Source organism: Simochromis diagramma, unplaced genomic scaffold (assembly GCF_900408965.1).
Source record: "Simochromis diagramma unplaced genomic scaffold, fSimDia1.1 OVJJ01000618.1, whole genome shotgun sequence".
Taxonomy (NCBI): domain Eukaryota; kingdom Metazoa; phylum Chordata; class Actinopteri; order Cichliformes; family Cichlidae; genus Simochromis; species Simochromis diagramma.
This window is the reverse complement of record NW_024387423.1, coordinates 10,888,109-10,904,222: the sequence shown is the minus strand read 5'-3', so window position 1 is coordinate 10,904,222 and position 16,114 is coordinate 10,888,109. Positions and strand designations below refer to the sequence as shown.

General features: G+C 43.4%; 1 protein-coding gene across 1 annotated transcript; it reads right to left on the bottom strand.

Annotated features, from left to right (window-relative positions):
* Positions 1 to 8: 8 nt before the first annotated feature.
* mms22l (MMS22-like, DNA repair protein) lies at positions 9 to 15,848 on the bottom strand. The gene is made up of 23 exons (XM_040012971.1): positions 15,462 to 15,848; positions 14,591 to 14,788; positions 14,206 to 14,331; positions 13,692 to 13,744; positions 12,867 to 12,954; positions 12,568 to 12,745; positions 12,198 to 12,291; positions 11,967 to 12,097; positions 11,621 to 11,734; positions 11,362 to 11,541; positions 10,854 to 10,910; positions 10,630 to 10,749; positions 10,176 to 10,411; positions 7,887 to 8,103; positions 7,517 to 7,806; positions 4,027 to 4,208; positions 3,618 to 3,768; positions 2,197 to 2,336; positions 1,833 to 1,975; positions 1,496 to 1,652; positions 1,228 to 1,373; positions 906 to 1,117; positions 9 to 650 (listed from the first exon to the last, which is right to left on the bottom strand). The coding sequence occupies exons 2-23, from the start codon at positions 14,761 to 14,763 to the stop codon at positions 455 to 457; spliced, it is 3,384 nt and encodes a 1,127-aa protein (XP_039868905.1). The 5' UTR covers positions 14,764 to 14,788; positions 15,462 to 15,848; the 3' UTR covers positions 9 to 454.
* Between the last annotated feature and the right edge of the window lie 266 nt (positions 15,849 to 16,114).

Below are 16,114 nucleotides of genomic sequence, written 5' to 3'. Positions count from 1 at the left end.
TATATAATGCATCAGTCTGAAATGAAGTGAATCCACTTAAATGACACTGTTATATAAAAAATGACTTTAACTTCTACTTCAATCAATCAAAACTGCAGTAAAATGTGGAGTTAACAGAAGATCTGAGTACTGCAAGTCATTACAACAACTCCTAATCTACATAACAAGAGTTTCTGAGTAGAATTTGGCACTTTCTCACACGGGGAACAGCTGCTGGATTACAACTTTATTCGTTTATGCCACTAATGTCGCACTGTCCATATTCCTCTGCTCTGGACCATCATTACATTGCTTGTATTCAGTGAACTGTGATCATATGGAAAGCCAGACGCTCTCTTTTTATACCAACTTCTGGATTGTTAGATCTCATGATTATATAGTTTTATACTTAAGCTGTAGACAGAGAAACAGTGAGGTAGTGGAGGACTGCTATATTAAAACTTGGCTTGTAAAACTATTTAAGATTCAGATTGTCAGTCTTACCCTGTGGCTCGTTGACCAGCATAATGCAGCGCAGCAGAGAGGGGAGGGGCACAGTGAGTAGGGAGGGGTCTGAGTCACCATTTCGTCTCAGAAGCTCCAACAGGAACATCAGGACGGATGCCAGGCGAGGAGGGGGGGCGTGACCTTTGAACTGCAGGAAGTTCTCACTGCAAACACAAGCACAGGTATTTCTAGTAACTTTAAGTGGCTGTTTATGTAGACACATGGTGAAAGAAGGAAATGATGTACATGAGTCCTTGATAGTAAAGGCAAGACAGCCTTTGGGGCGTTTGGAGTTTTCAGTCATTGCTGAGAGAGTTTTTGATTCAACAGGAATCACATTCAGAAATTAAGTGAACATGAAATTCAGGTCAATGCTGGATCATGACAGGCAAATTCTTTTCATGGTTCTGCAGACCTACCAAAGAACCTCTAGGATGAGTCTCCTCAGGGCAGCTCCACGGCTGGTTGGGTTGGCCTCGCAGGCACCTAGAAGCACCGGGTGGTTGGCAATAATGCCCACAGAAGGCGAGGCAGGAAGGAAATGGTCCAAATATCTGCGAGTTACAGAACGTAGTTGCTGCTTCAGGTAAGCCCCCTGGGACTGAGACACACTAGAGGCCACAGACAGACCCTGGAAGACGATAAATGGAAGGGTCTTTATCAAAATAGCCAGGTTTCTTTCTTTAATGTAACGGCTGTGTGTTTGGACAATGTGTGTCTATATTATACATTTGTCCCTACCTGTATATACAAAGGCAGACTGTCTCTGAGAGCTTTGTCTTGCTGTGTGAGGTTGTGGGGAAGCAGCAGCCCATCCACAATGCGGAACAACAGCTGTTGTGCTTTTGATGTGGCCAGCAGGGGGCTCCAGTGCTTCACAATGCAGCCTGGTCACAGAGAAAAGAGTGTTGTACTCTCATACGCAATTCCAATAATTTCTCGCCCAGTCGTGGACTATATACACAGTATATTCTGTGATGCGTTTGAAATTAATAAACTTTGCACCTACCAACAGCCCAGTATGCTAGCTGTATTCCCTCTTGGTTCTTGCTGACGAGAGACGGTTTAATGTGCTTCAGGATGTCACCAATGTAGTCTAGGGCTGTGGTCACCATGGCTGAACGCTCAGACAAAACCTTCAGTCCACTGTACACACTGCCTACAGCCTAGCACCATGTGAAACACATAGAAACACACGCTGATGAAGGTTTACAGACGATTTTTACTTTTACTTGGACACAAAGCCGACCTGAGTTCTCTCATAACCAACTTGCTGTAAAATTTCAAAATACACAAAGACAGAGAATTATTCCCCAGTGTGTTTGTCACCTGTGTGCGTATGTTACCTTGACAAACATCTCCAGGGCTGCAGTCGGCTCTGGCCTGGTTGCTGTGGGATTAAGGTTGGCTCTCTGCAGAAGCCTCTCCACCTCGGGAAGCCTCAGCACAAGCCGGGTCAATTCACACAACTGTTGTTCCACAGCTCGGGCTGACGAATGCAAAAACACAAACACTGGTTATTCAAATGATAATGAAGTTCACATTAATGTAAACACTTCCTTTTTTACTTAAAGAATAGGTTTGACTCAGAGTAGAGATGTAGCCATGCAACACCTCTATAAATGTCTGAGGGGAAAAAAAGAGTCCTAGATTAACATAAAAATAAATAAATTGCATTGTAGGTTGAAAACTGCTGTTGAGTATTGTTACCTGTTCTGCTGTCAGTGCCATCTGGGTTCTTGTGAAGGTGCTGCTGTAGAACACATCTGACCCAGGCCCTCACTGACAGGCTTTGTGCAGAACCAGACACAGCAACGCCAGGCTCTCCACTCAGAGAGGACACCAGCTCACTGCGAAAGAGAAGAGACAGCAAGAACCTGATCACAAGTCTGTTTGGAGATGTGTGGGGCAGGGTGGGTGGGGGGCGAGGCGGTTTCTATTGACTGTCCAACTAATGCACATCTTTTCAAATGGTGGAAAGCCTAATTCAATGGAAGCAAATTCTACTTTGCAGCTTGTGCAATCACTTTAAAGCAACCCGCACAAAATAAGAAAGATAAGCTTGTCAGAAAAAAACTTCTAAAAAGGATCACTTTGGTATCTTGCAGTTGAAGGGTCAGGTACTGGCAGTTGCCCATACAAAACACACCACCTCCTTATTGCATAATAATCTTCCTGCCTCGCTTTCATTAATAAACAGTGCCCAGAGAACTCAGTAGGTAAGGCTGTGGTCTATTAACATTTTGGTTCATGGATATTATTTTAGCTTGTGGCTCATTTTCTTTCTCCATCTTGCTGGACTGGTGGAGAAGGATGTGCAGCTGATGGCCAGATAATATTCCAGATGTCTGCAACTTTAACTAGGGAACTAATTTCAAACCACAGCAGGCTATTCTGATTGGTGTTTCAGCATCTCTGTCTTTACTAGACGCATTCCTGTAATATCTAATCTGTCTTTGTTGTAGTGGTTTCAGGCTGTGCAGGTAGAATTTCCATTAAGCACGCCACAAGTGGCCATGTTGAATCTTCCTAATGGTTTAGCCCTCTGTTAACCTTAGCCAAAGGCTCATGGCTGCAGCCAATTCCATTTCATGTTTATGTAGCTTGTTAGAGCCTCTAACAGCTTGTGTTGTAAGCATATGAAGCACATGCACATGTCAGCGCTTATGTGATGGGAGGGACTTGGAGCTGCAGATGGAGGGTTTTTTTAAAACTCTTGGATGTTTTTTTTTTTCCTTACTGCAGCTTTAATATCACTTGGCACCGTCTGAAAAGATGTCTGTGGTTGAAATAATAATCATTCTTCTACTCTTGAGTGTAATTTTGAAGCTTTTACCTTCTGTATAAAGGCATGAATGCATTTTTATTTATTAATAACCATCTTCACTATACAAGGACACCCTGTGCTTCATTTATTAATTAGAGACTGTGTAATGTACCTGCAGAAGTTATGGAAAACAGTTTTTTTAAGTGCGTCACACAATGATGAAGCTTGATAACTAACAGGAAAAGAGGAGAACATCATTCTCATCGGACTCACCTGATGCTTTTAACATCAGGTGAGTCAAATGAAAATGTTTTGGGACAGAGAAGACTGGGGGGTGGGATTGGATTCAAAGGTCAAAGCTTACCTGTTTTGAAGCAGATGGGAAAGATAGCGAGTTACCAAGAGTGGGTGAACCATGTCATCCCACCCAAAGTATTGCATGATGGACTGAACTGAATTTGGTTGAAGGTCCTGGGGTGCCGAAGTGGGTAGATCAAAGGCGAGCAGGGTGAAACCTGAGGAAAATGAAAATAGGTCAGTGTTGTCTCAGTTAGTTGGATGATGATACAAGTATAGCGCTCAAAGCCATTAATGTCTTCTCTTTACTATGATCTTTGAATTTTTGTGTGCTTTCCAGTTCTACCTTTTCACTTGTAAAGCCATATTTTCCCCTCAAATTTCTTTCATTTAAAATAGCTACATCAGTTTTCTTTTGTATGAGGATGCCCAGAAATCTTGCTCTCCCACCTTTCCTTCCACTGGGTCTTACTGACCTGCAGCTGCATCTGCAAGCTGTGCTGGAGGTGTCTGAGAAAGACGTAGGCTGTGCAGAAAGGGGAAGAAGTGAGCCCAGAGAGCAGCTGCTACCGCTAGGTGGCGCTCTTTCACCACACTGGTGGTAGCAGGAGCCCAGGACAGGGTGGGAGCTGACTGGTCACTGCGCTGATGGACTCGTCTGGAAGGACACAGACACACAGAAAGCGAGAACAGATAAACAAATCTATCCAATGCAAAATCCAAACTCAGTGCTCCCTCTTGTGTACAACCCCCCCCCCCCCCCCCTACTTTCTCAAATCCTTTTGCTCCACAGTTCCTCTCTTTCACTCCTCCTTCATATGTTTTCCCTCTCTTCTCTCCTGGGGGATTACTGGGTGCAGTGGTGCGCTGCAGTGTGGAGCAAAGCGGGGTGGAGGTAGGTGTGAGGAAGGAGAGGAGGATATTATAGGCATAGAGTGGAGCCTAATACTGATCCCCTGTACACAGACTATACTTTGGCTCTTCTGGCTCATCCCTGGCCCTGGCCCCAGCCGCTACGGCAGCCCCACAGTGGCTGGCATTAGCCCAGATAAGCAGCTGAAGGAGCTGTAATCTCATTTAGACGGGAGATGATCCTTCTGTCCCCCTCATTCACCCGGATGAGGGTGTAGGGAAGCGGGGGCTAAGGTGAGGTGGGGAAGAAGCAAAAGATAGAGGAACTAGCAGCCCCCTTCTATCCTATCCTTAACCACACACTCTACTCTGTTACTATATTACATACACACACACGCACACACTCACACACACCTCAACGGTGCCTTCCCTTCCAGCAAGGTTGCATCTAATCCAGAGAGAGCTGAGACAATCGATTAGAGTCTGAATTCATTAGCCTCGTTACTACTGCGGAATAGGCCTTTCACACCCATCAACCCTCATTGTACAAGACATCGTCAGAGACCCCACTTAATCCTCCTCACTGTGGCTTCTTACATGTACACACAAACACATACACACACCGTTACATACCACTAGGGACCAAAGTAACCCTTCCCCCAGCTGCCTTCACTGTAAAGACATTAAAAAAAAAAAAGTAGCATCCTAACAATGCCAGGCAGACAAACACATCAGACGCACACATGGGCATACATGTAATTAACTCCACGTCCCCCGTTTCCTTACTTTGTCCTCACATTTGTATCTAATGTAAAGGTGTTTTTTTCCTTTATAAGAAGACACCTGACAGTAGTTGTCCTTGACTATGGGGGGGGGGGGGGGGGGGGTCAAAATCCGCTAAAAGGTCTTAATGCTCACAAAGGAAAAAGCTTCACAGGAAGGCTTGTATTTTATCAAGCCAAGGAGATGGGGATTAATTGTTTGTGCCAAAAACAGATCCAACAGACTGTGCCAATGCCAGCTCACCTCATCAACCAGCGTCACCCCCATCCTCCTACAGCGGAGGGTCATGGGAAGAAATAAAATTGAGGAATTATGCCTGTTACTGGCTTCTTGCCTCAGCACCATGACGATGGCTATCAAGAGTGAATGTTCGGACCCTACGCCGCCTCAACCATTGGCAGAATAATTCTCATAATGTGTGCAGATTCCACATGGCTCTTAATAGACATAATGATGCACACACTAAATTTGCCAGGCTACATAATTGCCCATTAATTGTGTCACAGAAAAGGCATTAATCACAAAGAGATACCGAAAATTGCCAGGCCGAAGAATTATATTTAATTTGGCGGCACGAATTGGAAAGAGAGAGAGCACGGTATTTTAATTTTTTTTTTTTTTTATTTGGTTAAATGGGTCATGGTGGTCCAGGCCATAACACAGAGGGCCTCTGAGAGTTCTCTTCTTCTCCTCTCACTCCTTGGCCATTAATGTGCAAATGTGTGCCCTTCAACCCCAAGATCTGAGATGGGAAGTCTGGGAATTAGCAAAGCTAACGAGATACTGTGTTACAAGGGGCTGGCACTGAAATAAGAAACGAGTACACCTCGGTTAGTGTTTCACTTTGGGGGTGTGGACAGTTGTGTAGGTTTGTGTGTGCTGAGAGGATGGTAGTGCACACTGGAGAATTAAAGCAATCATACACCTACATGAAACAGCAAGAGGGCTCGGTAACACTTAATTTTACAATGCCCTTTTTCTGAGGTTTCAGATCATTTATTAACCTTTTCAAAGTAGCGTAAGCATAAAGACGTAGTAACACTCTGAGTGCTACAAAACTCCAGAAACAATATATATCTAGGGGTATATTGAAAAATCAGATATATACTCAACAAAGCTGCATATCAAACCTCATTACTTTGACATAAAATGGACAGCACATTGTGTGCACTGAATACATTTGCTAATAAATGTTCACTTAGTTTTCACCTTTAGTGATGGAGCCACAGGAAACCATCACCAAAACTCTGTAGGATTTTTCTCAAAACAAACCTCACTAGCCTGGTTTCCAGGAGCTGCAAGCAACAACTTTTTTGATAAAATAGTCTGGATGCTACCAATTGAGAACTCTAACAACTAAGTGCAGCACATACAAAGGTAAAGCAACCAAAGAGAAACCATTTCACCTAGCAGCTGGTGAAGGCCACAACAAAGCTCAAAGATAAGTTAATTTTGAGTTTATAATGGCCACATGGTCATAAATTCAAAATAGGCATTTTTTCCCAATATAAAATGATAGTTGTTGTCAAAGACTTTAATGCCTTTGCACAGCATACTGGTGTAACTTAGGAGCATGAAACACTTAAAATTAATTCATCCATGCAATTATAAGAAGCTGCTTTAATTGTTGTTCAGAGCTATTACAAACATAATAGGTTGCAAACAAACTGACTCTTCTAAATAACACCAGATTAGCGTGTAAAATATACACGTCTTTCCTCACTGTCTGATATCGGTCCACTGTGGCCTCTGTTCCATCTCCACCTCCCATAAACAGAGTGCGTTTCAGATGTGGCTCTCTGACCTTCAGCTGGGGTTGTTCATGTAACGAACACCCCTGTCCTACAGCTGAACTCATTCTGGTGCCCTACTGACCACTGTCTCTCAACACACCCACAGCACTGCTGCAGTCCTCATAAAGACAGGAGGGTCCACAGAGGGTCCCCTGGGCCCGTAACTCTAATCAGGGCTACTGCAGCACCTGGTTAGGGTGACCCGGGGCCACTGGTCCTCCTGAGACTAACTGGGGCCTTAGTGCTACACAGGCTTTTTACAGACACCCATTCCTGCTGACAGCACAATCCTCTTATTGTCAGTATGAGAAGTGAGTGGACTCTGGGATGGGATGGGGAGAGCAGAAGAGATCACTCTCTTCTGCCGTAGAGACTTATCAGATTTTAATAAAAGCTTAGCTTGGCCTTTGCCAGAAAACATTTGTCTGGATGTGTCTACTATCTGTGAGGGAGTAGCTATCAGTGAATGATGAAAGAATGAGGGAAACTGAGGAGAAGTAAGAGATACCTGGGACCTGGGAGACACCTGCTCTCTCACCTGAGCTGCGCAAGGACGATCTGCAGAAAACCCAGGGCAGAATTCAGCTCGGACTGGCGGCAGGCAGGCAGCAACCAATTGAACCCGTCACCGAGTAGCTTTTCCTCTGATAGGCTGAGAGTGGTGCTGGTCTCAAACACCTCGGCCACACCCTCCAGGTAGGACCCAAGTGGCCCCCAGAGGGCAAGCCTGCGTGAGACCTCTGTGGTTTTGTTGTAGAACTCTTTGGCTGTCTCGTTAAAGGAGGAAGCCAGCAGGCTAGCCTGAGCTCCAACATCCAGACCCCGCTCCTGGAGCAAACATACGATGGTCCATCAGTTTTGTTATTTTTAATTAAAATCTTTTTTTATGTTATGGTAAACAAATATACCTGGAATAGCAACACCATTGACAGCTGCCCTCTCCAGATTAGTGTGCGGTGTCCAAGAGGACAGTTAGAGGGCAGAAAGCCAAGCAGCTCACAAGCTCTGCTGGCCACATCCTCCAGGTCTGCCTGCCGGGCCACTACCAGAAACAGCAGCAGAAAGTTCATGAGACCTGCTTCTGACAGCTCCTGCATCTTCTTTGGGGAGAACTTAGAGTAAATCCTGGACACACAGGGACCAAAGTAAGAAAGAAAGAGGAAGGACAAAGGTTTTCAGGTATGCCACAAGAGATGGACAGCATCATGTCACACAAGACAAAGAAACAAATGGTTGCATTGTTTATTTTTAGATTATTATCCTATTTCACTTTTTTCTTTACTTCCACTATCCAACTCATTAGAAATGATTTGTTCTTCTGAAACCCCCTGACTTTAAACGCTGACTAACTGAACTTTCCACCCCTGTAGTGCACCCCACCACCTGCCTCCATCACCTTCTCAGCTCCAGGGGGAGAGGCTGGGCTCCCCAGCCTATGTGGGTGAGAGAGAAAGGAAAAAGCAAGAGAGTAAGTAAGAATAGAGAACCACCCAGCACGCTGTTAGATCCTGCGGGCACTGTGGAGAAATGCCTTTAAAGATCATGTTAAATGTCAGAGACACTCAGACACACAGCAGTAGGCGCTCAGTCCCTCTCTCTACAGCCAAACCAATTTACTGCAACAACAGAGAGAGATCAATAAAACCACACACACATGCGCGCACACACACACAGAGCTTGCTCGCCTGGCAGGAAAACACAGAAGGCTGGAGCCCCCTAGCCCTCCCCATCCTAAAATACAGATGCAGCCCACACAGGTGAGTAGAGCTGCTGTTTCGGTCAAAACACAAACAGCGCACATCCCAAGACAAACTCAGTGTAAGAAGTATGACTGGTATAAAAGGAGTGGAGAAAAATGAGACGGAAACTGGGAAAGACCAGGTTAACACCACAACCAGCTTAGTTACACCCACAGAGAACTATAAAAGGAAAAGGTGGTGAAGCATACAGTCAGAGTGAGCAGGGAGGGAGATTTAAATAGATGAATGGCTAGTATGTAACACGGATATAAGCTGCACACTGGGAGATAGCAGAGGGGATTTTCTGTGTTCTCCCAACCTGTCTCTCTGTTTGTTTATTCTGGACAGCTTTTTTTTCTGGAGGCAAGCAGATGCTCCTAACTCCCAGCATTGGAGAGCAACATGCTTGCAGTCGATCCCATTAATGTGGTCGTCGCGGGTGTCCCGCAGAGCCTAGCCAGGAGTGGGAACGCTGCCGAAGCGTTGTGGAGATACAGTCGGCACGCCTCGCGCCTCCTTAGGAGGAGGAGGTAGTGGTGATAGTTTTGGTGGAGGGAGATGGAGGGAGGTGAAGGGGATGGGGGGTGGGGATCTGGACCTGTCCCAGCCCAGCCTGGCTGTCGCCAGACTGCCTACCACCCACATCCCCCTGCTCCCCCACCACCCAAGCTCCCCTCTCTCCGTGTTGGAAACCAACACAGCTTCGTTAAGGCGAATTAACCGCCACGCTCGTTAGCTAATTAGCCCCCATGTCTGCAGTGCTACAGAGCACATTCCAGACAGAGGGAAGTCATTAGGCGGATTTATCTACGGCTGCCTCCCTCTGGCACCCAGCCGGCCTGGGATATAGGATGGACCAGTACATGGTTCTGATGCATCCATCAGCTTCTTGTCCTTTGTCTATTTTTTTCTCTATTTCCTATTCAAACACGCACTGTATTCTTCTCTTCAACGGCCTCACACACTGAAACCATGTCACTGCTCTAGGGAGCAGGTGCACAGCCTGTGTGTTTGTGTGTGCATCAGTAGGAGGCTTCTTGGGTCTTGCCTCTGCTGGAGAGCAGGTGGTTGACTCCTGAGACACCTGCTCCACCGGTGGGCCTGAGTAAATATCAAAGACGCACCGGGAGACTGCGATACACCTGGCACGTACACAAACAAGACTCAAATGCATGACAGTTTGCAAACACACATGTTGTGTGTGTATTTATGCAAGCGAGTGCTTACACATAGGCAAATCCAAACACCATTTAAACACATCACACATTTAAAGATCAAGTGGGAAGGGGAAATCTATATAGCCTATCCCTGATTAGTAGTCACTGCTGAAAGCCTCCAAATCAAAATCCCACAATATAGAGTATATAGTGTTATGGTTGTCAAACCTACTTTTCAAGGTGGAAGAAAATGTGAAGGATCGAGAGCTACAAAGCTTCTCAGCCTTCTCTCCATCCTTACCTCCCTTTGATCTGTCTCTGCGGGACTCCTCCAGCCCGATCCTGTGCAAGGCACAGGGCCAGCACTCGAAGAAAGATGTGGAAGGAGTTGGCAGAGCGATAGAGCTGGGTGTATCCTGGAGAGCGAAGGGGAGGCAGGGAGCAGCAGCTCCGGGCCTGCTCCAACAGAGCTAAAGGTGTCTTGCATAAAGTGCCCAGGGCAGAAATCCCCAGCCAGGGCACGGTAAATGAGGCACTCTGAAGAGGAGTGACAGAGCATAATATATAACTGTAGAGCCCTTGTTAACCAGGGTGCAGCATGACATGCTAAGAATTAGAAGTATGGTGTGAATAAAGGAGCAACAAATAAGACATTTCAAAAATTGATGGTTAGACACAAAAGTAAGCTACTTGTAGTAAATTGGTCAGCAAATCAAATGTAAACACTTCATGATAAGCCACAGATGTTATTTTACCAAATTCTTGCTGTGGTAATCCCAGAGGGTGGACACAGCACTGGTGCTCGGTTCCCACATCAGACAAAGACTGAGGCAGGAGTGGACATGCATCCTGAACTGCTCCTCTGCTAGACCTCCCTGTTATCACACACACACACACACACACACACACACACAATTTAAAAACACTATGATTTTAAAGGGTTCAAAAACTGAATATCGCAACTAGAAACTGCGCTCACCTTACAAGTTAATTTGAGCAACTCATCCACAAAGGTCCAGTTATCCCCCAGGTTTTTCTGCAGGTGAAGATAAATTAATGAGAGACACTTAAAAACAACAACTCACAGTATTCTATATTCATCATAATAGTCTTCAAGAATCAATGTATTGAAAGTGTAGTCTGCCTCTCTGTTCTTTAATGCAGTCTCAGATACAATCATCGAATCATTTGAGAACTGGAAAAGCCTCATGGTTGTGCCGTAAACTGTTGGAAACAACACCAATTGGGTGCAAGGTTCATTTGAACATTTTGTTGAGACAATGCCCACGAAATGAGGGAATTAGGTTAAGTACAAACACAATATATTGTTGTTAAAACCTTGCTGTTAAAAGGGTTAGTGTTTAAGATGGAACAAATTGCAGTTTTATATGTCAGAAAAATCTTTTTATATATTAGTTACATAGAAACACTTTTCTGTTCATTTGGAACATGTTCAGGTATCATTATTGCAATTATTAGTTTCTTACCTCATTCTGGACCACCGTGCCGCTCCGACTATACTGGCCTAGCATTGATAAATGAGTGACCAGCCACCATGTGAATCCTAGAGGGTCCTTACAGTGTGTGGGGAGGCCACTGAACTGCTCAGCAGCAGGTTTTCCTAAAACCAGAGGCCTCAGCAATGAGTTGATGTAGCTCCAGAAAGCCTAAAGGGAGCACACATTAGTTAAATACTGTCAGAATCAAAGTTTACTGTGTGACAGAACATGCGTGTATGTGTGTTACCTGTGTGTGCAACGCTTTATTCCTGTGTTCCAGAAGGTACATGAGCAGGACCCACAACTCTTTGGTGCAGGTGCAAAGGTAATGATGGCTGCTCAGCGCCTCTGTAGGCCTCACCTACAAATAAACAGGATCAATTAAACACAGTGAGTTGCCAACTAAAGCTTTATTCTACACTAAAATGTTTTTTGTTGCACGTTGCGATGCCTTCTATGTGCAGCTTCGATCCAGTTTTTGCTAACCAACTACAAAATGTGGCAATTATTTGAGAAACACTTAGAATTTCAGCTTAAAAACATAACTCTGAAATACCACTGCTGCATCTAGTGAGATGAAATGAACCACCCACCTTGCTGTATTTGCCCATGGCCAGTCCAGTAAGGTCACACAGCAGACTGCACAGGTGTTCGTCAAACAGGCTGCTATCAGTCAGGTTCTCTCCCGTCAGGTCCACAAACTTGTGGGCGTACACCACCTGGCCTGAAGACAGAATGAGTAAAATTACAAAGAGCCTGTTTCCATCATAATTCAATAGCTCTTTAGTTATTTCCTAGGTGAAAATTCTGCTGCAAACACAAACCCTGCATCTTGTGACCAAGTAGGTGAAGGATCTCCAAAACTGACCAATGGATGTCTAGATGAAGGTGTAGCAAATGCCAGGAGGGAGGTAAAATCTGTAAAAGGAACACAGATTTCTCATTTCAATGTGAAAAGAAGAAAAATCAGCTGGGTGATAAAACTGTAGTCATAAAACCTAATGCTCAGTTGATAATATATAGCCTTTGTACTCTGGTATGCCAGCCCCACATTGTCTGCATCTGTTTTAAATGCTGTCTTTGGGGGTTTTTTTCCTTCGGTTTTTAAGCTCCCTAACACCTTTGTAATCAATGCCTTACATTAAATCTCTACTCAAGTTAGATCTAAACAAACCAACTAGCGTTTGGCCGTACCTTTCCGTGATTCTGTATAGTAAAGGCACTTTGAACATTAGCAGGCAGGTCTTTGAGTCGTCCTACGAGGAGAGTGATCCCAAAAAGTTCCTCCAAAAGAGCAGAGGGGAACTGAGCCTCCAGCTCCTCGTAAGGGTGTGACTGAGCTGCATCCAGGGACCTGGAAGGCTGGAGATATCTGTACATATGCAAAAGGGGTATCCAATCAAACATTCAAATAAACAAAAACTCCATGACACCATAATATATTAACATGTTTTTATTAGTTCCAGTGTGACATGAAAATGTGTTAAAATTACCTGTGTAGAAAGACTTTGACATACTGAAGAAATGTAACACATTCTTGCCGGAGTTCTTCTGCTTTATAGTGGAGATTTCCAGCTTGACCTAAAACATCAAAAGGGTGCTGTAGGTAGTACTCATAATATGTCTACGGTATCAGAGATCAGATCACTGTGAAAATGACTACTGTACAGCTCATATATACATATCAAATACATTCAAATTGTTCATAAAATATATATATATATAGAAAACAACTCTCTAGAAATTATGGGATTTAATTTGCAGAATAATTATTTTATTTATTATGGACATTTCATTCTTTAACCCTCTCAAGGCAGGTGTTGCCGATTTGCAACAGTTAAAAACTAACAACCTGATTACCCCACATACATATTTTATGAGGTTTTTTTTTACTCAGAAGTACCACTGCAGGACTTGGTTGTGCATTAGCAACAAAAAGTTTAATTTGAGCCTGAGAGGGTTAACATATTTGAAGCCCTCAGTAATTCCTACACTTACTTCACTTGATTTAACTATTTTTTATCACTCTCCTACAAGCTGATAAGCTGATCAGACCATTTTCTGTCCCCACGTAATATGCCTTAACTAGGATTAAAAAACTGATCCAAGTTCCAAAGGGGTTGACAGAACCTGCATAAAAATATGTTTCAAATCTTTTTTCTGCTAATTATATAAACAAGCAATGCACATAAACAACCTGTATATCTAACTAATACACAAACTATGCCTATGTAAGCAAACAGTGGCTTACTGTGCGAACAAAATACTGACAATAAACTAAAAGACTGGTAGTTGGACTAATGATTACACAGACTTACCAAAGTCATTTGAGTTGGACTTAACTAAAGTCTCCAACTTGTAAATCCGTTGTCTGAAACATAACACAGAAAAGAAGAGACCCTGTAAATGGATATGAAGGATGTCTTTTTCAATAATGTATCAGGAATATATATGAAATATTTTAAAGAATGATTTCATGACCACACTTTTGCTGCCGTGGAAAAGAATTAAGTGGTAGAAACAAGAAATTTTAACTCTTTCCTTTATAAAGATGATATCTGATGACTTCCCATAACAACATGTTTTGTTGCTTCATTACACATCAGTAAAGGTTTTCACAATGATTAGAATAGTATCAGGGTTTTTCCAAAGGTAGCTGCATAGGCAAAGACCACCCTCACTAACTCTCGATACACACCCAGTCATTTCTATAAGGAGGCGTCAAACAACCGCTCAGTTCAGAAGAGAGCTCCTAGGTTAATTCTAATAGGCTTTCAAAGGGTAAAGAGTTAAAGCAGACTGAAATAACGTATGCTTTACATCATGCCTTACCTGAAGAGGCCAAACAGTAGTTTTGTAGATTCCACCAGTGCTGTCTCTGTCACCCAGGAGAAGCCAAAGATGTCCACTGTGTCCGTTTCATATTCTGCAGGGGCTGGGTCAAGACGCAAAAGTAGCCTGGAGTGGATGCAATGACAGCAGTGAGACTTTAAAGCTTTTCTCGTAGTGGAACTTTAGCAGCTACAACATCACAAGGGAGGTAAATGGAATTACATTTGAGGTGTTATAAGTACAAAAAAACTGACCTCTGAATAAATTACACAGAAAAATGACCCGATTTTATAAAAGACTGTTCTTACTGACAGCATTTCTCAGGCACAAAATAGTGCCAGACAATTTTGTACGATTACAGTCAGCTGGCAGAAGGTAATTATACCGTTTCAAGGAGCCTCTAACAACGTATCCCTCTGCGGAAAGTACTCCAGCGGGATCATCTTTTACATCAGAGCAGCAGAAACACGGTGGTCGAACTGGAGCCAGGTCACATAGACTGTTTCCTGCAAATGGGGAAACTGGCGGGGTGAGGGACTGGCTGAAGTCATCTGACATGGTGTCAGTGCAGAATCAATTTCACCTGAAATGACCCAAAAAAAAATAAAGAAATCACAGCGCAAAATACTGAGAGAATACTTTTTTGTCAGTGGTTTGCAAAACTGTGTTCATATGTAAATATTCAACAAGTTATTCACAAATATACTGGGATGATGTATAATTTAATACCACATACAATTTAAACAAAAGGGTTTCACAGCAGTATTTTAGCATTTTACTTTGTAAGTACAAATGTACCTTACAGTACATTTGTACTTACATACAAGTACTGGTACTCAACGCAGAGCATACAAAACTACATCTAATTTTGCAGAGTTGTGCACAATTAGATGTAGTTTTAAAGGAAACATGAGCAGAAAGCAGGGAAAAAATATCTTTGAAGCAACATAAATGAATTTATTGAATGTATAAGTGACGGGCATGTATGTTATTGCATATAGCTAGCCAACGAACAAGTACTTCACAATGGATCCGACATGAGAGTATAAAACATTTCATAGAAGTTACGAAGTGCAAATTTAACACTTAACGTATCTACATTATACGCTTTATGCATGATAATGCTAGCGTTAACACTTTCTAGCATACGTTGTGCCGACACGACAGCACAGTTAAGTCAAACAAAACTATTTTTAACAGGCAAACTAAAGACAGAAAAGCCTCCAAAAACAACTGTTAATGAAATATGAACTAACCTGTTAGTTCGGCTTCTTGTACAGTATAGTAGTTTGTGAATTTTACTTCCCAGTATTCATCGCTGTTTGTGTTTTCAGCCGGTCCCGCGCGCTCACACTACGCAGGCGCACACTCGCTCCACGCCCGATGATTGGTCCGAAGTTTCCTACTGGGAGGAGCCTAATCCTTTGACAGACACACACAAGAGGTCTCACTGCTAAGCGCTTCCTCCGTCGCAATGTCTCTCCGGGCAGCTTTTAAGATATTTAGAATTGTAGTCGTTTTATAGTCGGTTCAGCAGCTGTATTTATCGTGAGTTGTATTAAAGAGCAACCTGAACTTCCTCTGTATACCACTAACAGCGCTGAGCTCTCTCATTAAACAAATAAAATAATTAAATTCAGTTTCTTCTCGGTCTTTGTTAAGACATACACGCTAACTTGAAATTAAGTTTACATAACAGATGTTAAATACAGACTCGGGAAAACAATACTATGTGGATATATGAAAAAATATTTAGAGCATAATCGTCATAGCATGTATGTGCGTACACAGTTGCTCACAAAAAAGCACTGAACCAAAGCACCTGTTCCGTGCCGTGACTTTTCCCCGGGATTTGTCAAGTCACTTGTCCCCCTCGGTCCCACTGTCGGGGTTCCGCTCAAATGAATAC